Source organism: Petromyzon marinus, chromosome 32 (genome assembly GCF_048934315.1).
Source record: "Petromyzon marinus isolate PM22_M1 ecotype Great Lakes invasive population chromosome 32, UKy_Petmar_22M1.pri1.0, whole genome shotgun sequence".
NCBI lineage: Eukaryota > Metazoa > Chordata > Hyperoartia > Petromyzontiformes > Petromyzontidae > Petromyzon > Petromyzon marinus.
Genome location: NC_133698.1, coordinates 11,066,862 through 11,093,718, shown reverse-complemented (window position 1 = coordinate 11,093,718; position 26,857 = coordinate 11,066,862). Strand labels below are relative to the sequence as shown.

The 26,857-nt window shown below is 50.2% G+C and overlaps 2 protein-coding genes across 12 annotated transcripts in view; both read left to right on the top strand.

Moving 5' to 3' along the window:
- The window catches only part of LOC116948167 (pleckstrin homology-like domain family B member 1), a 122,428-nt gene extending 103,575 nt beyond the window's left edge, over nucleotides 1–18,853 (top strand). For 7 of the 9 annotated variants that reach the window (XM_032964598.2, XM_076071284.1, XM_076071285.1 and 4 more), the window contains 8 exons: nucleotides 1,276–1,290; nucleotides 2,456–2,482; nucleotides 4,474–4,633; nucleotides 5,755–5,845; nucleotides 6,257–6,403; nucleotides 7,232–7,451; nucleotides 8,773–8,858; nucleotides 9,443–18,853. In XM_032964598.2, the coding sequence (XP_032820489.1) occupies nucleotides 1,276–1,290; nucleotides 2,456–2,482; nucleotides 4,474–4,633; nucleotides 5,755–5,845; nucleotides 6,257–6,403; nucleotides 7,232–7,451; nucleotides 8,773–8,858; nucleotides 9,443–9,577 (881 nt within the window). In that variant the 3' untranslated portion in view covers nucleotides 9,578–18,853. The remainder of the gene's footprint in view (nucleotides 1–1,275; nucleotides 1,291–2,455; nucleotides 2,483–4,473; nucleotides 4,634–5,754; nucleotides 5,846–6,256; nucleotides 6,404–7,231; nucleotides 7,452–8,772; nucleotides 8,859–9,442) is intronic. The other 2 variants (XM_076071281.1, XM_076071282.1) reach the window with 2 other exon arrangements.
- Nucleotides 18,854–21,578: 2,725 nt separating this feature from the next.
- Nucleotides 21,579–26,857, top strand: part of DIXDC1 (DIX domain containing 1) — a 30,962-nt gene continuing 25,683 nt past the window's right edge. For 2 of the 3 annotated variants that reach the window (XM_032964597.2, XM_032964594.2), the window contains exon 1: nucleotides 24,561–26,063. In XM_032964597.2, the coding sequence (XP_032820488.1) occupies nucleotides 25,941–26,063 (123 nt within the window). In that variant the 5' untranslated portion in view covers nucleotides 24,561–25,940. Of the gene's footprint in view, nucleotides 22,417–24,560; nucleotides 26,064–26,857 lie in introns of those variants that run through there. The other variant, XM_032964596.2, reaches the window with a different exon arrangement.

Below are 26,857 nucleotides of genomic sequence, written 5' to 3'. Positions count from 1 at the left end.
ACTGAGTCGACCTAGGGGAGGCCCATGGCCGGTTCAGATTATCGTCACTGGTGTCGACCGTGAGCAGGAATCGAACCCAGGTCACCTGGTTCCTAGCGCGTACGTACTAAATGGATGGCCCCTAACCGATATGCGACCACTCCCAAGCCCGACACACAAACGCTCCTGCCACTTTCTCCTTGAGTCTCAGGCCCACACTGTGATACTCTCTATCTGGTCGACTCTTCAACATCTGTGCCGAGTTCATTCTGTGGGGCAATTGTTTGGAGGATAATGCAAAACACACATAAATTAGACTGCGAAAGCAAATCTGTTATTGCTTAGCTACGCAGAATGGAGGTGGTATTACTCACAGCAAGAAATCATCGCCCCCCCCCCTACTGCCAAGACTAATGCCTGTGTGCAGGCCAGGGACAGCTGCCACTGGGCAGGGGGGGGTGGGTACCCTGGCAAATGTGTTGAGGTGAAATGAGGTGTAAAGCGCTCTTGAGATGCCCAGGTGGATTGGAGAGCAGCTCTATCAGAAACGAATAATAATTATCATACTACACTTGAAAAAATAGTTTTGCTGGCTCTATTTCATGGCAGCCTGGCTGGATTCCTTGCTGGCCGGCACGAAGGTGACTTCACTCGCATCCCACGGCGTTGAGCCTCCACGCGGGATGCGTGTCCCACACAAATGGGATGGAGTAGAGAGAGAGGAGGGAGGTGAGGGAGGGAGGGAGGAGGACAGAGGGAAGGAGGAAGTAACGGAGAGGAGAGGGACGGAGGGAGAGAGTGAAAGGGCCTGAAAGGGAAAGGCAAGGAGAGAGAGCAAAACGAAAAGAGGAGAGCGAGGGAACGTGACAAGCAGTGGGAGAGAGGATTGGGGAGATGCAAGAGAGATTGAGATGGTGAAGGGAGAGCGAGGGTGAGAGGTGAGAAAGATAAATGGGGAGAGAGGTAGGGGGAGGGAAGTGGGTGCGATAGAGCGGAGGGAGGAGAGGGGACGGAGGAATGGAGAAACACAGACAAAGCGAGATATTGAGATACGTTGTGATACATAGCACAGAGAGAAGGAAAGAGAAAGGTGGAGAGAGACAGGGCTCTGTAGAAGTTTTGCTGGCTGGCTGGCTGGCTGGGAGGGTCAGACGGATGGTCACGTCCAAAGGACGCGCGGGTTGCTTGTTATTGCTAAGAAACGGATCTTTAAAATTAATCTCGGTGATGAACGCCACCCCTAACTCGTTCACCTTATCTTGTCTTTCCCCTTCGTCCTGACACTTCCTCTTGAAGGTAAACACAGGAAAGGTGGGTAGCCGTGCACCTGTGTCCCGCAACGCACGCTCACCCGGTTCAACGAGACAAACAAAGTTTGAGAACACTTTTGACGCGGTGTTGAAAGTCCAATACAAGGCGTCCATAAAGCATATCATCCATTATTAAAGAATTATAGTAGCGCTTAAATTCAAATGGTGCAGTTGAAATGTTGATAGCATATTCCTTATGCAGTGTGTTCTCCTATAACGCAGTAGTTGTGTTTCTGAAGAACATCGCGTTATGGAAAAATCGCGTTATACTAAATAATAATATAGGGGTAAAGCACAGTCCGCGATAACACGTGAGATGCGTACGCAGGACGAACAAAGACTGAGATGTGTGGGTAGCATCTAGAAGCATCCAGCAGCATCCCGTCTTGAGTGATGCTACGCCGAGGCAGCCGTACAACTGCTCGTTCCTACTCGCGCGATGTATTTTCGTGCACTCGACCACATTATATGCAATTTGCATCCGCGTTTTAAAAAATGCATTCCCCTAATTTATCGCGTTTATATTCGATTCGCGTTACGAAAACAACACTCAGCGTTACAGGAGAACAGGCTTTACTCATTTGCTACTCGGAGTCAGATGATTACCTCCCTTACGAGATAAATCGAAGCGCCTGACGAAGTACGTGAAGTCCCGCAAGCAGTGGGGAGCGGTGGCGTAGCAGTTGGCACGCTGCGTTACGAAACCCGGTGGCCCGGGTTCGACTTCCACTCTTTCCGTGATATTTACCCAAAAGCTTTGCATCGGATTCTCCTCCCAGCGGCATCCGATTGCTCGAGTTGCCCACGGTGAAACCTAATTCGCCGTCTTCCCTGGCTTCTCGCGGTACCGATGTTTCCCGGTCAAAGCCACATTCATACCGAGTCACTTTGTTTACACATTACATGTCCAAGAAATCTAACTTGTCTACTGTCTATTCGTTTAATAATGGATGACACCTTTATGGACCCTCACCCCACACACACACCCCACCACCTCCGTGGAACATTGAGATAGTTTGCAATATCATTGAGATTGTTTTTTTGTGCGCGTGTATTTTGCCTCGATTTGAAATTCGTTAAACGTTGGAGGTTTTTGTCGGCTTGTTTCCGTTTGACACACGCGCTAAAGACACCACGTGCCACTCTATTCTGTCTGCGTGCGCCAGGCACCAGGAAGGGCTTGCGTAAGAAAGGTAGGCCGAGTGGAGGGTGGGGAGGAAACCTCCCGGCACGTTTGTTATTTGATCTGAGGGGGGATGGGGAATCCAAAACACACGAGCGGGGTTTTTTGTCAGGGCTTTTTTTTACTTCACAAAAAAAGCCCGGGCCCAGCATGAGGAGTGAAGCCTGCTGAGCATGTGAATCATACAACTGGGTGGGTTCACACTGGAGTGTAATTTTACCTCAAGTGAACGGGTTACATTATTCTATTATGTCACGGTTGGTTTCTCGCATCGTACGCAGAGTCGCGCGCCTTGCATTAACGCGAAGCGCACCCACACCGCTGTCAGTGGTCATGCGCGGTGTGGCGATGCCCGCTGGGGCAGCGGTGGGGCAGCGGACCTGGCAGAGACCCGAGTTCTATCCCCGCTCACGGCCACCGACAACTTAGTGACGATTATCTTCGGCCTCCCCTAGGGTGACTCAGCCTCAAATGAGTACCTGGTGTGGTGTGTAAACATCGCCACTGGGGGGACAAAGGTTGGCCGGGCGTTGTGCTGGCCACCCAACCTTTCGTGTGCCGTGCCGGCCTTCATAGGGTGCTACTCGCTAACAGCACTTTCCCCAACAGTCTGTTAAGGCTACACGGGGAATCTTTGTCTTTGATGACTGCTGAAGAGGTCTCCGCTCCCAATCCCCTTCGTGCCACCCTAACTCCGATTTGGCTGCCCGGTTCACTGGACGTTTTACGTAACGTTCCAAAGTTCAACCTCGGTGAACGTAGCGGCCCGTTAGCTTCACACGCCCCGCGTGACGTTCACTTACTGTGGGGGCTCATCAAGTGGCCGTCGCATTAAGCCACGGGGTGTTCAAAGTGGTCCAGCATGAACCCAACCCGAACGCTTCAAGCCGCTGCCGGCTATCACACCAACACACCGGCGGTGCGAGACCGCGGGTCGCGCCGGGGCAGCAACAACGCAGAAAGCCTAGCGTAGGCCACATTAATCAAGGCCTTACGTTACCATATCTGTCAACCCCTTATCAGTGCCTACCTTATTACAGACCAATTCAGACCTTATTGGTCACCCCGTGCCCTTATAAATCTCAATGTTCATCCTACAAAGTCCCATCACACTACTATAGTATACTACTATACTATACTACACTACTATACTACTACACTATTATACTACTACACTACCATATCTGTCAACCCCTTATCAGTGCCTACCTTATTACAGACCAATTCAGACCTTATTGGCGACTCCGTGCCCTTATAAATCTCAACGTTCATCCTATAAAGTCCTATCACAAGGGAAATACGCAAACAGATGAAAAAAATGTGCCCATATTGAAACGGTTGTACGTCGTACGGACCTGAAAACTCAATTTCCCTGTACAAGAATACGGGGTAAACCCTTATGGGTTGACAGCTATGCGTTATCCACATCCAGCAACATCATCTCTAATGCCTACACATCTGGGTTAGCTCCGTGGAGGTCGGGGGTGGGGGGGGGGGCAGCACTTTCCCTGCCACGGTGACAGTTACTTGTTGCGTGACAGTCAAACTATATGTTCTAAGAGATGGAATGTCACCAAGTGATATTCTAAACCATAATCTAGTACGGCGAGTTTTTTTTTTTTCAAAGCAGTTGGTGACTGGGTTGAGACCGTCAATGCAGTTAAGAACCCATACTTAATGGAAGCCAGGATCTAGGTGGAATAAAATGTAATTGTTGGTTTGACTGCTACGCGATAAGCCTCCCTCACTATAGCAGGGCACTTGCAAAAGTGCATTACTGCTGAATGCAGGTGTGAGCTCATTAGAAGGGATCTCAGCACTAGTTATGTGATGTCTGCTTCCAAGGGTCCTTGTCTAACACAGAGTGATATACTGATATCTGCGAGAATTCCAAACAGACACTTTATCTGATTACATTACACCGATAGTGCAATTGAGGGGAAGAAAAGAGCCAAAAGTATTTAAAATGTCCCCTCATGCTCACGCCTCGTGCTTCCACAGGTCAAACCAGGCGAGGAATGGATGTGGGAGAGATCGGGCCTGAGCCACCATGGCACAGGGACGGTCACCGTGGCAACACGGCCGAGCGGTCATGTGACTCCATCAGCCTGGGCAGCTCGGACAGCCTGGACACCAACGCTTCGCCCGACGACATCTCCAGGTACTCGTGCAAGGCCAGAGTCAACTAAACTAATTTTTATGTTTACCAGGTAAGGCCCACTGAGTTATATAGCTCGTTTTCCGAAGTGACCTGGTCACAAACTAAACTTTTTTTTAAAAAAAATTCTACCAGGAAAGGCCCACTGAGCCATATAGCTCGTTTTCAGAAGTGACCTGGTCACAAACTAAACTTTTTTTAAAATTCTACCAGGTAAGACCCACTGAGTTATATAGCTCGTTTACAGAAGTGGCCTGGTCACAAACTAAACTTGTTTTTTAGCAGGGAAGGCTCACTGAGCTATATAACTCATTTTCATAAGCGACCTGGCTATCACGAATGATAGCTCGATGAAGTGGCATATCACGTGGACATTTATAGCAGCCAAAATACTCTAAGCGCGTGATGTCGATTCTAAATGTGGAGGGAAAAACCGGAGGACCTGGGGGAAAATCCACACGACCACGGGGAAAGAGACTTGCAAACTTCAAATATACAGCAGGCATCAGGGTCGGGATCGAACCCCCACGACCTCCTTCATACGAGGCGAGGCAGTCAACGTGGCGCCCTCGAGGAGGAAGTACAGCAAGTAGGTTTATTTATGAATAACGGTGATTGAGGTATGAGAGTGGTTTAGTGGTCAGAGACACAAAGCCAGCACTGATGAGATCCTGGGTTTGAATCTGGGTTTTAGCCACCCGTGAATAAAACACCTGGCTCTCAAATGTGTTCGCATGATGGTCTTCTGACTTATTGCCCTCTGCAATATTGAAAAGTACAGTTTGATTGACAAACCTTAAGCACCCTTGCCAAGGCGGAGTAAGATTGTGCCGTAATTAACGACAAGGAGTTTATTAAAATTCTCAAATTTGAAATGTCTCCTCATTAAAAATGATGCCAGTAGCACAATCAGATAAAAAACATATTGCGAGGCCTTTCTGAACAAACAATTTAAGGGCTTAACCTTTTACCGAATGTAGCAAAGAGTCTTGAGGCTCAGTTGTAGCCCTATACAGCCTCAGACTTGTTTGTACCACCAGCGGTTAGTTATCGTCACGTAACGTAACGCCTGTCGTTTATTCTCTTGTCGTCTCCGCGTCTCCCCTGCCTGCCTGTCGCTAAAGTGCCAGTGGGCCGGACAGTGCGCGGTTTGAGGAAATGGAGAGGCTTCTCCGAGAAGCCCAAGCCGAAAAGTCCCACCTCCTGCAGACAAAGGTTTGTAATTCACAGCCACTGCTAGACAGAGGCCTCCCCACACCTTCTCGCTCACATACCTGTCAACCCCTTATCAGTGCCCTACCTTGTTACAGACTAATTCAGACCTTATTGGTCTCCCCGTGCCCCTTATGAATCTCAACGTTCATCCTACAAAGTCTCACCACAAGGGAGAAACACAAACAAATAGACATGCAAAATGTGCCCGTATTGAAACGGCTGTACGCCGTCTGGACCTGAAAACTAAATTTCCCTGCACAAGAATACGGGTAAACCGTATGGGTTGACAGATATGCGCTCATGGGGGTGGTTTGACCATACTTCACCACGCTGGTTCAGTACGACTCGCTCGCAGCACTTGCCCCTGTTAAGCCTGCACGGGGGAGCTTCATGTTTTGTGCGTGCGAGCAGGACCGCGAGATGGAGATGGAGCGCCAGGCGCTGGAGGAGGAGCGGAGGCTGCGGGAGGCGCTGGAGGAGCGGCTCGCGGAGGAGACGCACCGGCGCCAGCTGCTCATCGAGAAGGAAGTGCGGCTGCGCGAGCGCCACAAGGCACAGGTGCTGCTCCGCGCTCCACTCCCCGCTCCTTGCTCCGCTGCACGCTCCACTCCACTCCCCGCTCCTCGCTCCGCTCCGCGCTCCACTCCCCGCTCCTCGCTCCGCTTCACGCTCCACGCTCCACGCTCCACGCTCCGCTCCACTCCCCGCTCCTCGCTCCGCTCCGCGCTCCAAGCTCCGCTCCACTCCCCGCTGCTCGTTCCGCTCCGCGCTCCACTCCCCGCTCTTCGCTCCGCTCCACTCCCCGCTCCACTCCTCTCTTCTCCGCGCTCTGCTCCATTCCATACTGCAATGCCTTGCTGCATCACTGCCCTCTGCTGGCAACGTAGCCCCCGCAGTAGCCTCCAACTCTGGTGTGTGAAGGCGGTCGCTCATCCAGGCACTGCCCAGGCTCAACCCCCCGTTTGGCTTCTGACGACATTAGGCGCATTCCTGGTGATTGATCCACCCCTACTGGATGTCTGTGACAGAGAGCTCTATAGACTCATCGCATTTCTCCACCTTAAATAAATATTCTGATTCTGATTTGGTCATAGGCCCGTCCCGTCTGTCAATGTTTTTGTCAATTTGCGTGTCCTTTTTTTTATTTTGTGCACGAGTCCGCTTGGCCACGTGACTGTTTGTTGGTACGTCTGGCTGTCCAATCGTCTGTCCGTCCGCCTCTCCCTCCGTACCGTCTGCTCCGTTTGCCTGCGAATCTGCCCACCCACCAACCCATCCACCCACCAATCGATCCATCCGTGAATCTGCCATTCTCCCCCTCCCCTCTCCAACACCCACCCCCACGTCCCACTCCACCCCCTCCTCCGCCACCCCCGGTCCAACCAGGCTCGACCGCTCACGCGCTACCTCCCGAACCGCAAGGAGGACTTTGACCTGCGCGCGCACGTGGAGGGCGCGGGCCACAGCGTGGAGACGTGCTACCACGTGACGGTGACGGGGAAGACCTGCCGCGGCTTCCTCACCAAGATGGGCGGCAAGATCCGCACGTGGCGCAAGCGCTGGTTCCTCTTCGACCGCAACAAGCGCACGTTCTCGTACTACGCCGGTGCGTCGACCGCCACCCGCCCCCGCCTCCCACCCCTCCGTGTCGCTCTCTTTGCCGCGCGGTTTCAACACCGGCCGCCTCCTAAAGTAAAGATGGTCGTTTTTTGTTTCGTTTCAAAATCGCGCTTTGGGATGCGCTCCTGCGGCCGTCTGGAACCGATTGTAAAAAAAATGTCGTGGTTGGTAAACAGATTGAGTGTGGGATCCAATTATGATGGCGGAATGATCCAGGGTGGATCGGCACGCGGTTAATCGTGACGAGCGTTGGCACAGCGGTTCACACCCACGCCACGTGATGAACCCCCGCCCCAAACTGAGTTCCCGACCACATTTGCTAACAACAAAGACGGTCGCCGCATCGTGCGCTTTCCCGACGCACTTATGCGGCCATCTGGAACGCTCTTCCTCACGATATTCGGAAGCCACGATGGAGCTTTGCACTTTGAAGCCATCTAGATTGAAAACTGATTTCTTTAGAACTGATTTTTGTGCTTAGTTTGTTGTCCTTCCCCCGCACCTCCGATTAGGTCAGCGGCCGGAGACGCTAAGCCCACACTGCTGAGTTAAAACTGGGTTCGAATGCAAGTTGTGTCCGCTCGTGGTTCAACTAAAGTAAAACTATTTTCTATTCTACCGGGCAAGGGCCCACTGAGCTACGTTGCTCTTTTTCTGAAGTGACCTGGCTGCCACAAATGATAGCTCAACAAAGTGGCTCATCATCATCATCATCATCGTGTGATGTTGATTCTAAATGTGGAGGGGAAAACCGGAGGACCCGGATAAAAATCCACGTGACCACGGGAAGAGAGACACGCAAACTCCAAATATACAGCAGCAGGCGTCAGGGTTGGGATCAAACCCACGACGTTCTGTATACCAGGAGAGGTAGTTAACATCTCCAAGCCACCGTGATGATGATGAAAGAGATACACACAAACTCCAAATATACAGCAGGCATTATGAGACCTCCTTTGCCAGGCGTCATGGTTGGGATCGAATCCATGGCCTCCTGTGCACCAGGCGAGGTAGTTAACATCTCCTAGCCACTGTGGCGCTCCAAACCAGGTTCCTGTGCACGTAAGAATGTAAGCAGGGCTGGATGAAGGCCTCCCCACAGCAGACGGATCGCAGTGGTATTTTTTTTACAATACCTCTCCACGCTGAAACGGGAGCATAGAAGTACACGACAACGGCGGATTCTACTGCGCTGCCCGCGACGTAGCGCCGCAGCCTCTAACACTTTTTCTGCACCGTGGTGCATTGCCTACATGTATATTTATCGAGGGTAAGTCAATGTGCAACATGTCTTTCCGACGGGACAGACAAACACGAGACGAAGCTGAAGGGGCTCATTTACTTCCAAGCCATCGAGGAAGTTTACTACGACCACCTCAAGAGCGCCCACAAGGTGAGGGCGACTGCCGTGCGCTTCCACGCGGCGCGAAAGTAACCCCCGTCGCCGCCGTCGTCGGCCATGGTCTATCCGCTGCTGGGTGACGACGGTCCACCACCCGAGCCGTCGCCGTCACTGAGCTACGCGTCGCGACGACGCAGAGCCGGCGGCTGCTCGGACAGAGGGGGCCTTCATCCAGCAGTGGCCTGATCACGGTAGACGTCCGTTTAAACGAGCTGCGTTGCGCGCGTGCACGTTCGCATGTGGGGGAGCGGCGGCGTAGCGGTTAGCGCTGCGCTGCGCCACGAACCCGGCGGCCCGGGTTCGATTCCCGCTCACGGCCAACACCGGTGACGAATATCTGAACCGGTCGTGGGCCTCCCCTAGGTCGACGCAGCCTCAAAAGAGTACCTGGTGCGGTGTGTAAACATCGCCACTGGGAAGACAAATGCGGCCGGGCGTGGTGTTGGCCACCCACCCCCCCGTGTGCCGTGCCGCCCTTCATTAGGCGCTGCTCGCTTTCAGCACTTGCCCCGACAGTCTTCTGAGGCCACAGGGGGAATCTTTGTCTTTGTCTCGTCGGATCCGCGCGTGCCCAGAGCCCCAGCCCATCGCTGACATTCTGCCTCAAGACGAACGAGCGGGTCTTCTACCTGGTGGCGCCCTCGCCGGAGGCCATGCGCATCTGGATGGACGTCCTGGTGACGGGCGCCGAGGGGTACACGGGGTTCTGATGCGCGGGACCTCGAGGCCGCTCGCGGCCACGGGGCGGGGGGGGTGGCGACGAGCGGCCGTCGGGATGACGACACCGCGGACGCTCGCCCGGTGTCGCGTCACGGACGCTGGCGACGCCGCGGGTGCGCGCTCCCTCGTGGCGTCACGGCCGCTCGGAAAATCGTGGACGGGCCGCGACGCCGCGACAGCTCGCTCGCCGACGACCGCGTCGCCGAGGTTGCCGATCGCGACGTGGCGAGCGTGCGCCCTCCTTGGCCCGGCGCCGTCGGGATCTCCCGCCCGCGACACCGCAGACACTCGGTGCTGTCGGCTCCCCGTTGCCCATGCAAGTACCAAGCTCCAAGCCTTGCCATTGCTCCTCCGCCTACGACGGTCGATGTTCGGTCGGCATCCGTCGTGATTTCTCACTCAGCTGAGTGTGCCGCGTGAAGGCTGCCATCCTCCACTCCTGCCAATCACTGACTGACTGCCTCCGCCTATATATATATGAAATAAGTAATTATGCTCAGTTTCTAATACGGCGTCTGGAGAGACCGTTGCACATAGCTGCTTTATACATCCGAATGGTATTGTATCGCGTTAATCGGTGCGTAGCGAGTACGCACACCTGTTCCCCCTGCCGTCCATGCTGTCGACTCCCTGCGCCGGTCAAAGCCCATGGCCTGGTTTATTTTTCCTCTGCACGCGACTGCCTGATTGGCCCGCGTCTCTCTCTAATAACAAAATACGGCCCAACCGCTTCCGCTCGGCGTCTCCGGACGCGGCCGCGTTGGGACGCCGTCCGTGAAGCCGCGTTGCGTTCAATTTGCTGACCGCAGCGCCAGCGACGGACTTCGAGAAGCCATTCCTGACGAGGGCTCTTGCGCGCGGCAGGCGGCTCGACGGGGCGCCACCACCCGCCTTGCCTTTCGCAAACAAAACACGAGCGGACCTTGTTGCGCCCGTACGGCGCACGTGCACGAGCCCACGCGTCACATGTGCCGCGCGCGCGTTGTGTTGCACGTGCACGTGGAGTTGCAACGGGCCCCCGAATGACACGCGGAACGTCGGCAGCCAGAACGCGCAAACTGGTGCTCGCAGATTTGCACACGTGTGCCTCCTGCCCTGCCTGCCTGCCTGCATTGCTGTGGCTGCGGTTGGGGTTGGTGGTGCCGGGGGGGAGGGGAGGGAGGGAGGGCGGTCAGGACCTAAGGACATTCTCTGCACTGGACCTCCCCCCCGCCCCCTGCCCACATGCCCCCCGCACGAACTTAATGCTGCCTGGAGTCTTCCCCGTGGAAATAGCCGTTGGTGCTTTATTAAGGGAATACAAGGCCAAAATATCATTCGGAAATTCTCTGACAGGTTTTTTTCTTCCCCCTCCTTTGAAATGGCTCATCTGTGTGTATGTGTGTGTGGTGCGTGTGTGTGCTAGGTTTGTGAAGGGTTGACTCCTTCGCGATTCGATTCGTCTACTGGTGTCCTCTCTTTCGATCGCGGTTAAAGGTAGCGTTCACGAGTGGCAGCGAGGGGACCGCGTGAACCCGGCGGGTGGGCGTCTGGCGTGCGCCTTGAGCCTGAGAATCGTCGTCAATCGACGATTCGGGTCGCGCTGTCGGCGCAACTTCTGCCACGTCCTTCTTGAGACGCGGCGGCATTTCACCATCAGTCGCCAATCATCGGCCACGGTCGATCCACTGCTGGATGGATCGGGGCCTCCCCCCCCTGCCCGTCGCCATCTCGCGTTGCTGCGACGTGAGCGCCTTTAGGTTTGGATGCCCACGTCCAAGATTGTGTCGTGTTCGCCGTGCTCCCAGCATGCACAGCACACGCACCGCGCACGAACAGAGCGGGTGGCTGAAAGATTTTGAGAGCGAGATGCTCGATAAATGTTGCATCAACCTTGCCATTGCTCACGTTACAGTGGTAGAACAAGTTACGTTTATTGCTTTGTATGTCTCTGTCGAGACACGGATGTTGCCGGTACATTTAACAACAACTGGTTCGCACAACATAGTTCGCGCTCGCTCTTACATGTATATGGTACGATGTATGCATCTTAATGATGCGTATTCATCACCTAAGCACACAGCATATATTCGTTTTTAACACTTAAGCTTCTATTTCTTTTGTGGGCCCAATTATCTTAATGTACCTTGCGGTGGCCGGACAGGTGAGTGGTCAGCACTCTAGGTACTGTATCCTGATCCCCACCCCAACCCACGGACGACGATTCGACGATTCAAGGTCACGATTCGATTTGAGAATCGCACCTTTAAACGCTGCGGTGAATGTGAGCGGCCGGTAGTGGCTGCGAGGGGTGGGGGCGAGGGAGAGAGGGGCGGTCGTGGGAATCCATTTTTCACGAAGCGCACGTGATTCCGTGCGCGGTCCGCAAGCTTGTGGAATTTTAAATTAACCCTTTCCCGTTCCGAGAAGGTCTGCAAGTTGCAGGGTTGTGGGTCACGTTCACTGCCCAATTTCGGAACGCGTGAGCGGCTCGACGTTGATTTTATTAAGAGAGGCGCAGCGCCGTTGTTTTTAAAGACAGTGTGCTCACCGCGGAGAACCGTAGCGACACGACCGCACTCTACGATAGTGAAGTTCATTATACGGTACCCAGAGCCATTGGAACGGAATCAGAAGAAAAACTGACGACGTACGAGTACGTACTCTGTGGTTCTATTGGGTAAAGTCACGTAGGTGAAAATAAAATAACAAAAAATCACGACGTTTCGGCCACAACACAAGCGGCCTTCATCAGGTGAAGGGACGAGACTGTCTGGAGGGCAGCGCTGGAGTGGAGTACGTGCGTGCTCGTACGTCGTCGGGATAGGAAAGGGTTAAATCGATGCGCCGTCGTACCCCCGAGTCGGCACGCTCGGCACTCTCGCCCGGTGGTTCTCAGATTGTGGTCCCCGGTGCCACCACGAGGTGGCCCGCGACGCTCCTCCAGGTGCTCGGCGTGGCCGTGATGCAAACGCAGGTTGATCCGCAAATAATAATGTGCGCACATACCTTTCGTTTCGGACGTGAATTCGTATTTTACTCGTGATATTTCACTTTAAAAAATGAAGTTAGGTAAACTACCGTGATTAAACTCCCCTAAAACCTAAGATCGAAATTCCGCCCATTGAAAAAAAAAACTTTAGAGCTGTGTAAAAAGTATTTTTATTCGTTCGTTTCTAACTCCGCTTGTCCTGGCCAGGGTCGCGGTGGCAGCGTGTTGAGTAGGGCGATCCACACCTCCCTTTCCCTTGCGACAGACTCGAGCTCTACATTACTATACACTACTAAACACTACACTATACACTACACTACTATACACTACACTATACACTACACTCCTATACACTACACTACTATACACTACACCACTATACACTGCACTACTATACACTACTATACACTATACACTACTATACACTACACTACTTTACGCTATACACTACTATATACTATACACAGACTCGAGCTCTTCCAGGGGAATTCCCAGGCATTCCCAGGCCAGCCGAGCGACACAGTCCCGCCAGCTTGTCCTGGGCCCGCCCCGGTGTCTTCGCCCAGTGGGACGTGCTGCTGCCCGGTAGAGTTCCAGGGGGAGTCTACCAGGGGGGTATCCTTACCAAGTACCCGAACCCCCTCAACTGGCTCCTCTCGATCTGGAGGAGCAGTGGCTCGACTCCGAGGCTCTCCCGGATTACCGAGCTCCTCACTCGATCACGGAGAGTGAGCCCGGCAACCTTGCGGGAAAAAAAACTAATTTCGGTCCCTTGTACCCACGGTCTCATCCTTTCGTTCATTACCCAAAGCTCATGACCACAGGTGAGGGTGGGAATGTAGATCGACCTGTAAACTCAGCTCCCGCTTCACTACCATGGAACGGTACAGCGGCCGCAGTGTTGCGGCCGCTGTACCGCTCCCACTCACCGTCACTCGCGAAAGAGACCCCGAGGTACTTAAACTCCTCCACTAAGGGCAGCTGTTCCTCACCTGGAGAGAACAATCAACCGTCTCCCCGGAGTGAACCACGACCTCAGATATGGAAGTGCTGATCCTCATCTCAGCCCCTTCACACTCGGCATCAAACCGTCCAAGTGCACGCTGGAGATCACGGACTGACGAGGCAAAGAGGACAACGTCATCTGCAAAAAGCAGCGACGCTAACCCTCCGTGCCTCCGTGCTGGATAATCTCCATACTGCATCTTCGCCTTGATATCCTGTCCATGAAAATCCCAAACGGGAGTGGGAGACGATGTACCCTTGGCGGAGTCCAACACCGACAGTGAACGACTTTGATTTAACACCAAGAATACGGACACAACTTTCACTCCGGGAATAGAGGGACCGGATAGCGCACAAAGCCGGCACCGGTGCATCGTACTCCCAGGGCACCTCCCCCAAGAAATTGCGGGGAACACAGTCCTGGGCCTTCCCCAAGTCTATAAAGCAGAGGTAGACTGGAGACGCATACTTCCATGACCCCTCCAATATCTGTCAGAGGGAAAAGAGCTGGTCCCATTGTTCCACGACCAGTGAATACGAATCGTTTAGTGCGAGTGGTGTTTAGAGAGAGAAGTGAATTCGTTTTGTCACCAGGGATGATGGTGGTGGTGGTAGGGTCTGGGTGGCCCGCGCAAATAATTGCATCGGCTGAGCGGTCCTAAACAAATTTTGACAAACACAAATCCTAGCTCGTTAACCCCCGAGCCCAAGATTCGATGATTCCCTTTGCCTTACCCGTGAGAAATCCGCGCAAGGGAATTACCCCAACGTCTCCTCGCTTGCCGCGACACGGACGCTCACGACCTCGGGAACGTTTTACTTCCCGGAGCGGGCGGCCCTACATGCGCTGTTTTCATTGCTCGCGTTCATACATTTTTACCTGAAGTTAGGTTGAAGGAAAACAAATGTATCTATTTATCTACGTATAGGTAATATATCGATTTGTCTATTTATAGATTTTTTTTTTCTTAAATGTGCGCGCCCTAACGCCAGCTTTTGCAAGAGGGCCCAGGTGCGTTGCCCCACGCCAACAACCCGGCAGCGTTGTGGGGGGCCCACGGGGTTGACGGTTCGCAACGAGATTCGTGAAACTCCCGCACCTGTTGGGCTGTTGGTTCGCCGGAACGTGGCGGTACAGCACGTGGGTTGTGAGCTCGTGTGTGTGGCTGTTTTTTTTAGCGTTATACCGGCCCGCATGTGCCTGCTAAGGCTTTTAGGGTTCTCTGGTTATTCCTCGTACAGTGCAGGCAAAGGCGCTCGGAAATGTAATTGGCCAAACATCCCAATGTAGCCGGGCCCTCTTGAGATAACAGTAAGGCTTTCCCGGGTATTTGCCTACGAAAATAAATGTCAATAGCGGTCATTGTAATAGAAACGGACTCTTGCCTGGTAAAACAAACACATTTTTACTGTTCAGATCGATTGAAATGTTCACATTTCTGTGTGCTGGGCACAAGAGATCTTAGTTCTGTCATCAGAGACTTCCCAACGGTGGCAGAGAAATATGAACGCAAAGGGGGCAGCCCTGAGGTCATATGATGACCTTGTGGTCACATGACAGCCTGGAGGCCACATGGACTTCCTCTGTTACATCTTCAATCACCTGCTTAATTTTGACCTCGGTGAGAATTGTTTTCCGCGTGGGACACGCATTTTTCGATTTAACGTTTTAGTGGAACGATTCTCACATTTAACTGCCATAGTTTTAGATTTTTTCCTTCAGTTATTTGCCCAAGGACAGGGTCCACGGCTGAAGCCTCCATCCCCGCCCACCTGATTCCACTACCTCCCTTCACCTCGCAACCCCAACGTCCCTCCGTCGTTGAGCCATGGCCAGGGTCACATGGTGGAGGTGATTTAACGTCTCCTTTCCTCAGCAAGTGTCGGGTATTTTTTTAGGTGGCACCATCACCTTGACACGGTTTAACACCATGTGTGTACGAATGTTGAACTTATTTTGCACCGTACGTAGCCAACCGTGTTAATCGGAGGTGCGGGGGGGAAGGACAACAAACTGAACACAGAACATTTCTAAAGAAATGACAACAATAGCATTTTAAACTCAAAGGCTATGTGTACAGAGGTTGAACGATTACAACTAGGTGAAAATGGAAAATTATTTTCTCTTAGAAATGAAATCTTTCAAGTTGTTCCCATCGTCATTATCAATTTCTTGCCTGTTCTGTGCCTCCCCTGTCAGAATGTTTTGTACTTTTAAATGTTGTTTTACCGACAGTATTTTTCAATTTTCTTACTCCATTATAGTTATTATTACAACTACTACTATGAGTATTTGTATTATATACAGTACATATGAAGCCATAATATTAGTCACTGCCTTTATGAATAAAAACATGTTTTTGTAAAAGATGTTATTGTATGATAAAAGGCTTGGAACATTGCAACTCGGAGTGGAACGGTTGTCGCAATTCAGGGTCGCGATCCGATTTAAAAAAAGATATCGATCCCATCTTAATACGTTGCGGTGAATGGCAGCACCTCTCGTGGCCTCGGGGGTGATGTGAACCCATTGTACGCGCAACACGCACCCAATTAAAAAACTAAATACGCCAACAGCAGAACGTGCAATTTCGTGATTGCGTCCTGAGCTTGAGAATCAATATGAATCGTCGAATTGGTACACCTCGACACGCCTGACCGCATCACAAACGGGCAGCGTTTTTGCTGCCGGAAGCGGGTTTTGTCAGCCGTGCGTCGAAAGTGCCACGTCGTAGCGCAGCGGTTGGGCCACACTTCCCAGTTAAACGGACAACGATGGGCCAACAATGGCACGTGGGTGGAACCTTTGGACTAACATTGGCCCAACGTTGGTCCGACATTCCATGCTTGGCGGTTTTCTGGCCGGACGAGCCTGACGTGCCAGACTCCCCATATGGCCGAGACCTACCAGGACCCAGCGCTGGCAACGGATCATCTGGAGCGGTCACGCAGCTGGATCAACCGGCGCTGGCTGGTTGTGAATTTTTTTTTTTAAGTCTGCAGGAGCAGCACCGAGAGAGTGATCGAGCTTGACGCCCTGGTAGAGTGACCATACCTTGGCGCCCCAGTAGCGTGATCGTACCTTGGCGCCCTGGTAGAGTGATCGTGCTTGGCTGCGTACTGCCAGGGGTGGGTGGCTGCCACTCCACTATTCGTCTTGACTATGGGTCCCATCATCTTCCATCGACGTGTCCTGTGCAAGGCCACTTACTTAACGGTTTGAACAATGTCGTGAGCCCGGTATGTTCTCTCATCCATGTGATCCTCTTTCTGTCTCTCAGTGTAGTTCCCAACATCCATCTCTCCACGCTTCTTTGGGTTACTTTTCAGTTTAGGTTCAACATTGTTCATGAATGACCGTGTTTCTGAGCCATATCCACAGCAGGTGGGACGCATCGATTAAACGTTTTCTTCTTTTGGGTTTTTTTTTTTAGCACTGATTAATCACACGTTGGTGTGTATTACTTTTCATTATTAAGTTGGGATTTGCACTTCAACTCTTTAGTTCTGAAAGGCTCGCAAGGTGCTTTGTCAATTCAAGTCGGTGCCCCCATTGCGTAAACTGTCTCACTTTAAATCTATGAGTCTCTACATCACCATAGCCCTTCTCCTTCCACGTATGTTTGTATGTATGTACGTCGATCTTCTTTCGCACCGTATGTAGCCAACCGTGCTAACCGGAGGTGCGGGGGAACGAGGATAACATCTGATTTGTCTCTTCTCGTCGCATGGCCCAATCCACCTGAGTCTAGCCTCCCTGACCTCCTCAGACTCGCACTCGGACTTTTACTTTAGCCTGTAAGCGGCTCTTTTGAAAGAATCAGATCATAATCTGTATGCAGACTGCAGGAGCAATCCGATGAGCTCTGAAGCTCTTTTTCACAGAGGTTCAGTATGGGCGGGTCAGCGACTTACAACAGCAAACAATACAAACAACCGATAGAAGTACTAAGTAGAGAGAAAGGTAAACAAGTCACTAATTGTAAATAAATAAATCGATTCATTATACAAGTTCGATTTATCAAGCTTGGTGAAAGCAGAAAAAACACCAACAAAACAGACCCAGACCACACCAACATAACAGACAGTCCCTCAATAAAATGGCACATTAACATCGAACTATCGACACGCGGGTGAGGATCAAAAATTACGAATCACGTTCGCAAAATGTGACTGCTGTATCCAGCACTGACTTTCTGCTTCAGGATATTCCACGGGCGACCACGGCCACTGAACCGTCGGCAGTGACGGCGGTCTCGGGCTGTTCGTCGTCCCTGCTGCTCGTGATGCGAGCATTATTTTTTTGCGCCCAGTTTCAATGGTCTCAGCTCCTTATTCACTCTGCCCTGAAGATGGCAACGCCGTGAGTCTTTTATTCGGAACCTCAACATAACTCAAAAGTCAGTCTTCGATTGACTCGCGCGGACCACACGGGCTATGTCCTCCTCCCCTTGATCCGATTTAGCCACGGTGGATTGGCATTTATGGAGAGGCTCTTCCTAAAGGTGCCAATGACTTTTGATATGAATAGTGGCACGCGCTCTGGTGCAACGAATGAAATGCCCCCCCCTCCCCCCCCCCGTTTTTTGCAGCACACCATGTGGGCTCCTCTGAACCGAGTGCCCATGTGCAGCTGCACCGCCCGCACTATCAACAGTTACTCCGCCGAGTTTTATGTGCGGTATTCCCCCGTTGTTCACGAACTTGTCAACCGCGATTTTGGCTATCAGCGAATCCATGACGAGAGAGAATGTGATGCGAGAAAGGGATTAGATAGAGTTGATGAGATAAAAACGGTGAGATGTATTTATTTAAGGTAATTCGTAAGCCAATATCATTATCCGCGAAATGTGTTATTCGCGAGCATCGCCGGAATGTACCCCTCGCGAATAACGATGGAATGCTGTACTCCACAGGGTGCACGTGGTCTTAATTGTACGGTACTGAACCCCTTTTTAAAAGAGAAAATGCACAATTGAGGCAGTGTTTCTTTCGTGTTGGTTTTTGTAACACAAAAGACAACAAAAATACAATTTATAGTCGGTGCCTAAGAATTTAGCGCTGAAGTTTTTATAACCAAGGATGTTAAAATGTTACTCTCTTTTTTCCCCAATGAAAAGGGCACTGCTGTGATGAGAGTGCATATATTTGCCAATACCCTGGCAGTAATCGCAATTTCTGTGGGGTTTTTTCCTAAGGTGCGTTACTTGACAAGTTAACGATGATTATTTTATATTTCTATATTTGTGTAAAATATTATTGTACGTAATAAATATATGGCATGATGATATTGAAAGTCTGGCTCTGAGTTTTCTATTATTATTGTCTCGTATTTCTCTTGTTCATGGCACTATCCGTTTGCTTCATTTTGTCAAACAACAAATCTTCATGCACTTTTTAGCTGTTGCTTAAATTCCATTGTTGTCATTGTGTGTGCGTGCGTGTCATATGTTCAGTGGCGGCTCGTGACATGTCCACTAGGTGGGGCTGCTGTGAGTGACCTCTGAAAATATGGTGATATAATTCAGAAAAACCTCGTCATGTTATTGGCCTTCCCGTGAAAGTGATGCAACTGTCTCATCTACAAACGGTAGACATTGCTAAACAATGCGAAACAAAACAACAGAACACTCAAAATGCTGTCCACATGACCCTCATGTCACATGACCCTCAGGTCCACACAACACAACCCCTTTGACACTGCCAAAGGCCTAAAGAACAATGAAAGATCAGATTACACGACTCAACAAATTAGCCAAGGCAACCAAGACACCGCCTGCTTTATACAATAACCACCCACCTACGTGTAGGCCGTGACCTGCTATATTTGCACAGTGCAACCTCGCGTTGTGACGTCTTCTCATTACAGTCATAGGCGCCTTTTTTACCGTCCTGAATGGGTCTCAAACGGCGTGGCTGAAATGCGAAGCTAATAGTAATGAATGAAGGGGAAATCTTTCACTCGGACACCTTCACAGACACCCCAATACCTCCCCGACGCCCACATCAGACCGTGGCGTTGCAGCGGTTTCTAATATGAACAACTTAAAATGGTACCTTCATTAGCCAATTCACCCATAAAACAGGTTTTTTATGTTAGATCGCGTAAATATATAAATGTGTCGTTAAACCCGCCACCACCCGACACAGCCAATTAGTAAGGTTTGTCAAGTGAACAGAAAGTAACAATTCGTTACTAGAACAGCACACCGGTGTGTTGGAGAGCCAAGCCACAACATTTACAGATTGTACAGATTGGAAATGTTGTGGCTTGGTCGCGAAAGCCTACGTGTTAAACTCGGCAATTCACGATGAAAGAATGATTATATATATCTTTAAACAAAAAGTATTTTTAATTACAGAAATCATTTCTCATCTCCAGCTGCTTGGTGGGACGGCACCCCATCGGCCCAAAGTGGACGAACCACACCTGCATAAATTTATGCTTTTCCGCTAACGAGACTGCACCAAGGTGGCAAATACAGAAACATGATTCTTGCATCCATCTGTGGGGAGTTTTTAGTGTCACCTGCCTGTCTGCTCGGTGGGTTTTCTCCGGGTTCTCCGGTTTCCTCCCGCTTGAAGCCAAACTCTCGTTACTGGAACTGGCCAAGCATCCCATTCACTGCAAGGCCCCCCTTGAAGGTAGTTTCAGTTATGGCCAAGATAAAAAAAAATATGCCAAAATATATCGGCAGACGAAATTCTCACAACCAACCCATCGACCATCACGGCATTCTGCTGGGAGTGCACACTTTCAGCAGCATGGATTCAGCACAAGCAAATCCTGGACCGTTTTTTTTTACATTTCAGTATCTCATCAGCAGTCAGCCTTGCTTGGATAATGACCGAAAAATTACCCCAAGCCAATGTGCAGCCGAATGGCTATTTAAAAATAAACATAGGGGTCTCCAGTTGGAAGAAAGAGGCCTCCACGACGATTGGTCGGGAGGGCAGACTTTTAAAGGGATTGGAGAATAAGGGTTTGAACGGGAAAAGAGAAAGGATTCCGTGAAAGGGAACGGGCAGGGATTGGCTAGAGGTGTAAAAAACAAGGTTTAAAAGGTTCGAGAAAGGGGGCTGAGGGAGATATAAGGCGAGAGCACGAGGAGTGGGGGACTCTCGGAGGAAGATACAAGCGGGAAAATAAGAACGAACAAAGCCTATGATTCCTCGTTGTGGAAGTCTTTAGTATCGGGTTCCTTATCGTGGAAATCTTTAAATAAAAGTGGCTCTTCTTATTTTTTCGTCGTCGGAGTTGTTCACACTAGTACCAATAATAGAGGTTTAGCTACTACTCCATATGTACTACATATGTAGTAGCTACTACTACTTACTACAGCTACTACTACATATGTAGTAGTAGCTGTAGTAATAGCTACTACTACATATGTAGTAGTAGCTACTACATATGTAGTAGCAGCTACTACTTCCAGCTACTACTACATATGTACTACATATGTAGTAGTAGCTACTACTACAGCTACTACTACATATGTACTACATATGTAGTAGCAGCTACTACTACCAGCTACTACTACATATGTACTACATAGTAGTAGTAGCTATTACATATGTAGTAGTAGCTACTACTACAGCTACTACTACATATGTACTACATATGTAGTAGTAGCTACTACGACAGCTACTACTACATATGTACTACATATGTACATATGTACTACATATGTACATATGTACTACATATGTAGTAGCAGCTACTACTACTAGCTACTACTACATATGTAGTAGCAGCTACTACTACTAGCTACTACATATGTAGCTACTTTTGCTACTAGGAGAATCCGCCACTGTTGCTCCCCACACACATCTATTGCAAAACAATGAATACTTAAGCCCCAGCAGTCTGTGCAGGCTACCCGGGAGGTGTGGGTGAGGAATCTTCCTCCACATTTTGTGTTTGTCGTCTTCCATGGCGGGGGGGAGGGGCGAGGGCTCTGGGCGTGGCGCGGTGACGCTGGGAGGCCGTCGCCATGGAGACGGAGCCGGGGCCGTTTGTGTATCGTCACCACCACCAACAACAACAACAACCACCACCAGCAGCAGCATCACCACCAACAACAACCACCACCACCAGCAGCAGCATCACCAGCAGCATCACCACCACCAGCAACATCACCACCAGCATCTCCACCATCACCACCAACCACCAGCATCACCACCACCAACATCCACCACCACCAGCAGCAGCATCACCACCACCAGCAACATCACCACCAGCATCACCACTACCAACAACCACCACCACCAGCAGCATCACCACCACCAGCATCACCACCACCAGCGTCACCACCACCAACAACCACCAACCACCACCACCAGCATCACCACCACCAACAACCACCACCACCAACCACCAGCATCACCACCACCAACAACCACCACCAACAGCATCACCACCACCAGCATCACCACCACCAACAACCACCACCACCACCACCAACCACCAGCATCACCACCAACAACCACCACCACCAGCAGCATCACCACCAGCATCACCAACACCAACAACAACCACCACCACCATTACCACCAGCAGCATCACCACCACCAACCACCACCAGCATCACCACCACCAACCACCACCACTGCCACCAACCATCACCACCACCATAATTAATCACTATCGCCACCACCAACCACCATCATAACTTATCACCATCACCCATCAACATCACCACCATTACCGTGGCGATGATGACGATGAAGTAACGAGCGGGAAGAAGGAGCACAAGGAAGGGGGGCCTGGTTGAGTCGTGTGGTGGACAAACATTGCCACAACAACAAACCATTCAAACAACAACAGCAGCGGCGGCGGCAGCAGCAGCAACGGTAACGGACAGCGGCCGAGTTCGTTTGTGTTGTTTTGTGTTACCCGAAGCGTGTCCTGGGCCTCAACCTAGGTCGGCTCAGCCTCAAATGAGTACCTGGTGCTGGCGTGTAGTAAAACATCGCCAGTGGGGGAGACAAAGGCGGCCGGGCGTGGTTGCTGGCCACCCCCTACCCCGTCCCTTCGTGCGCTGCGCCGGCCTTCATTGTGGTGCTACTCGCTAACGGCACTTGCCCCGACAGTCCGTTACAGGCTACACGGGGGTCTTTGTTGTTGTTGTTTGTGGTGTTGTTGTTGGAGCGGTGGCGCAGTGGTTAGCGCGCGCTGTGCTGCAGGCGAACCGGGCCGAGTGCTCAGATTCCCCAGACAATGTTCCGAACCGCGGTCCTGATCTTCATAACAAGGCCGTAATTTTGATTTAAAGCTTTCGTCACTGCAGGGATTCATATTCTTGGTTCTTTCGGTAAAGTCACCACGTAGAAGGGAAACAATAAAATAATAAAAAAATATAAAACAATAAAATTATCACGACGTTTCGACTGCAACACAAGCAATCATCATCAGGTGTGAAAACCACAGCAAGAAAATTTGAAAAAAGTGGCGGTTTTTTTAACATTAGCACCACGGAGAGCGATTTGGCAGTTATTCAGATGGACGAGTCCATCTGTGTTCGGAAAAGAGGAGGGGGGAGACGAAAATAATGGATGTGGTCTGTAAGCCACCTTAAGCGTGATCAATCAATTAAGACCCAAAATGGTTTATCAAATCCTTCCAATGATTGCTAAGCCAGAATCCATCTTCTCGGTTGAAATTCTCTCTGTGTTTGTATATGTGGATAGCCTCATGAACGAATCTCTCGTGGTAGCCAGATGGCTTGCAAAGAACCTCTGTCTTGGAGAAGTCAATGTCATGTGAACCTACTGAATTATAACAGTGATCTGCCACGGCCGAGGTGTTGGTCCTACCGTGTTTCAGGTCTGCTTTGTGTTCACGAATGCGGTCCGAGACATGTCGTTTGGTTTCTCCAATGTAACTACTACCACAGAGGCAACTTAGTTTGTAGACGCCAAGGTACTGTATGTCCGGAATCACATCTTTTACAGACGGAAGCAGATCACGGATTTTACGTAATGTGTTGAATGGGACCTGGATCTTGTGTTTATTCAAGATTTTTGTGATCCCCGCAATGTAGGATAAAGTGATGGTTTTGAAAGGCTCCTCAAGAGGGTGCTTCTTCATGGTTGGAGTGATAGCTTTGCGGATTGTGTAGTCGGAATAACCATTAGCCTTAAGAGCTTGGTGTATGTGCTTGAGTTCACTGGCTATATGTTCCTGGTCGGATATGCATTGGGCTCTATGGTGCAGAGTCTTGATGAGGGAATTCTTCTGGGATGGATGGTGTTTCCCTTTTTACGTGACTTTACAGAAAGAACCAAGAATATAAGGCCGTAATTATATTATTTATTGGGACACACCCCCCCCCCCCCTAATAAATATTAAAATATGCTCAAAATGTCCCCCCCCCAATATATTGCTATAAAATAGATTCCTGTTTATATGATTGTGGTTATGGTTGTACTTTATTAATCCCTAATCTCTGCCATTACATACAATGAAACAAGATAAGGTAAAAAAATATTTAAAAAACAGAGCAATGTAATACAATAACATTATTGTAAAAAATAAAGAAAAAGTCCATCCTATGTGTTAGTGAAGTTTTTAATATTTTACCCAGGAAATTCGTTTTCAAATTTAGATTTTTTTTCTGGGGGGGGGGGACCCCCAGACCCCCTGGAAGATTTGGTCCCCCCCAATGTTGACTCCATGGCTACGGCCTTGCTTCACAAGGTGCTCGCTAACAGCACTTGCCCCTCCCCGCCGCCATCTAGGTAGACTCGGACAGAAATGAGTCCCTGAGTGCGCTGTGTAAATTAAAAAAAGGTAATGGGCAGTGTTTGTTGTCCACCTCGTGTGCTGTTGCCGGCCTTCGTAGGTTGCCACTCGCTCATAGCGCTTTGCCCCAACAACAACAGCCTTATTCTTAGTTTTTTCGGTAAAGGCACGTTGAAGAGAAACAACAAAATAACAAAATATATATTATTTTGTTGTTATATTATTTTGTTGTTTCTCTTCAACGTGACTTTACCGAAAAAACTAAGAATATGAATTACTGCAGTCACGAAAGCTTTAAATCAAAACAACAGCCTTGTCAAAAAGCTGTGGGTGGCCCGGCTTTCATCCAGCAGCGGATAGTCAATGATTGATTATACAGTACCGCAGTACTACAGTACAGTACTGGCTTTATATTAATAACATTGCTGATGGTGATGACCTATGAATAAGGCCAGAACGGCACACGAGGGAGTGTGTGGCCAGCACCACGCCCGGCCGCCTTTGTCTCCCCAGTGACGATTTTACACGCACCTTGGGTACGGTACTCATTTGAGGCTGAGTCGACCTAGGGGAGGCAGGCCCAGGATCGGGATCGGTTCAGATAATCGCCGCTGGTGTTGGCCGTAAGCGGGAATTGAACTTGGGTTCGTAGTGCAAGCGCCGCTAATTGCTTAGCTTACGCTACCGCTGCTCCACCCAATGTGTATTACCTGCTGTGACATACTGATCGTAGAGATACGTTGACATTGACAAAGAAGATTGGAACAAAAACTGAGAACTGCACAGAAGTTTACTGGGTATTAACCCTGGGAGACAGAGATGTTAACTACCTCGCCTGGTATACAGGAGGTCGTGGGTTCTATCCCGACCCTGACGCCTGCTGTATATTTGGAGTGAGCGTGTTTCTTTCCCCATAGTCGAGTGGAATTTTTTCCGGGTCCTCTGATTTTTTTCCTCCACATTTAGAAACACGCGTTAGAGTATTTGCCCGCTATCACCGTCAAATATAATAAGCCACTTCGGTTGAGCTATCATTTGTGGCCAGGTCACTTCTGAAGAAGATCTACAGTATATAGCAGCTCAGTGGGGCCTTAGCTGGTACATTTAAAAAAATAGTTTAGTTCAATATATGCAAGCTAGAGACGTCAGACTGTTGCGTGACGTTTCGCACCATCCATTTAGCGCGGTTGGCTACGTACGGTCCAATCGAAGTTCAACATACATTGTTTATTGGCGCTGGAAGCAACCGTGGCCAGTGGTTGAGACTAACGATGCAGTGGCAGCCAAAGGAAGGAACGCGCCTGCAAGGATGTCTGCCGCCGAGTCTGAACCTAGATGTTAGCTCGTGTGCAGGGCCTAGACGGATTGTTGCATCTCAGGACCAGGGGTCTGAAACCAAAATAACAATAAGAGCCGTTTGTGTTAAAATTCGGTAGTAAGTAAAAAAAAAAAATCAAGAGCCGCAATGTGTGTAAATTACGAGACGGTCTTTAATTCATAACGTCATGAAGCAGTAGTTAACGAGCCGCATACAGCTCTAGAGCCGCATGTTCCCGACCCCTGATCTAGGCCCAAAAGGCAGTAAGCCCATACCCGTGGTCAAGTCAGTGGGTATATTCCATACCGAGGGCTAATGAACTTTGTACGTACGCAGCACTGCATTGCTCTCACACACAAACGAATGACGTTTTTGTGTTTTATATTTTTCAGAGAGGGGCTTCAGATGACGCACCTTCCGACGTCCACGGAGTCCTCTGTAAGGGATCTTCGCTGTGTGGCACACAAGACATACGTACACAAATGCCCATTAATACATTTCCATACATACAGATGCACAACAACAACAGGAGCGACCATTTTCCACTAGTTGACTGGGACATCCCCACAGCGCCTGTATTTTAAGTCCATGGGAAGTTTTGGAAGGCTTACTGGCAGAAGGTCCCGGGAAAAACCCAGGCCTTGTGAGGTAACTAACTTAGATGACTGGCAGGTGCACTATCACCTGTGCTCATCACTGTGCCAACTTGCTGTGTTTTAGCCACCCGGTGCTCTGCCCATTGTGAGTAATGCTTCTCCTTTTGTTGTTGGTGGGCGACTGCCTCCAAAATATTTCACGAGGCTCCTCCACAGAGGCGGATCTTGACACCACTGGTAGGTAGCAGTCTTCTGCAAGTCCAATCAGCTCCGAATCCTTGCAGTCAGCCCATTCCCTCTCCCACTCAGCCTGTGCACCACTGCGGGAACGAGAGGAAGACCTTAACAGAGAATGGCTTGACGACGACATCGTAAGAGATCGGTGCCAGAAAGATGTGGCCACTACTTGAGCATATTGGCACAAGACATAGGAAAGTGGAAACAAATGAAGAAATGTGGCAGTGGATTCTTGATGATGACGATGATGTACATTACAGTGAGGGAAAAAAGTATTTGATCCCCTGCTGATTTTGTACGTTTGCCCACTGACAAAGAAATGATCAGTCTATAATTTTAATGGTAGGTTTATTTGAACAGTGAGAGACAGAATAATAACGAAAAAATCCGGAAAAACGC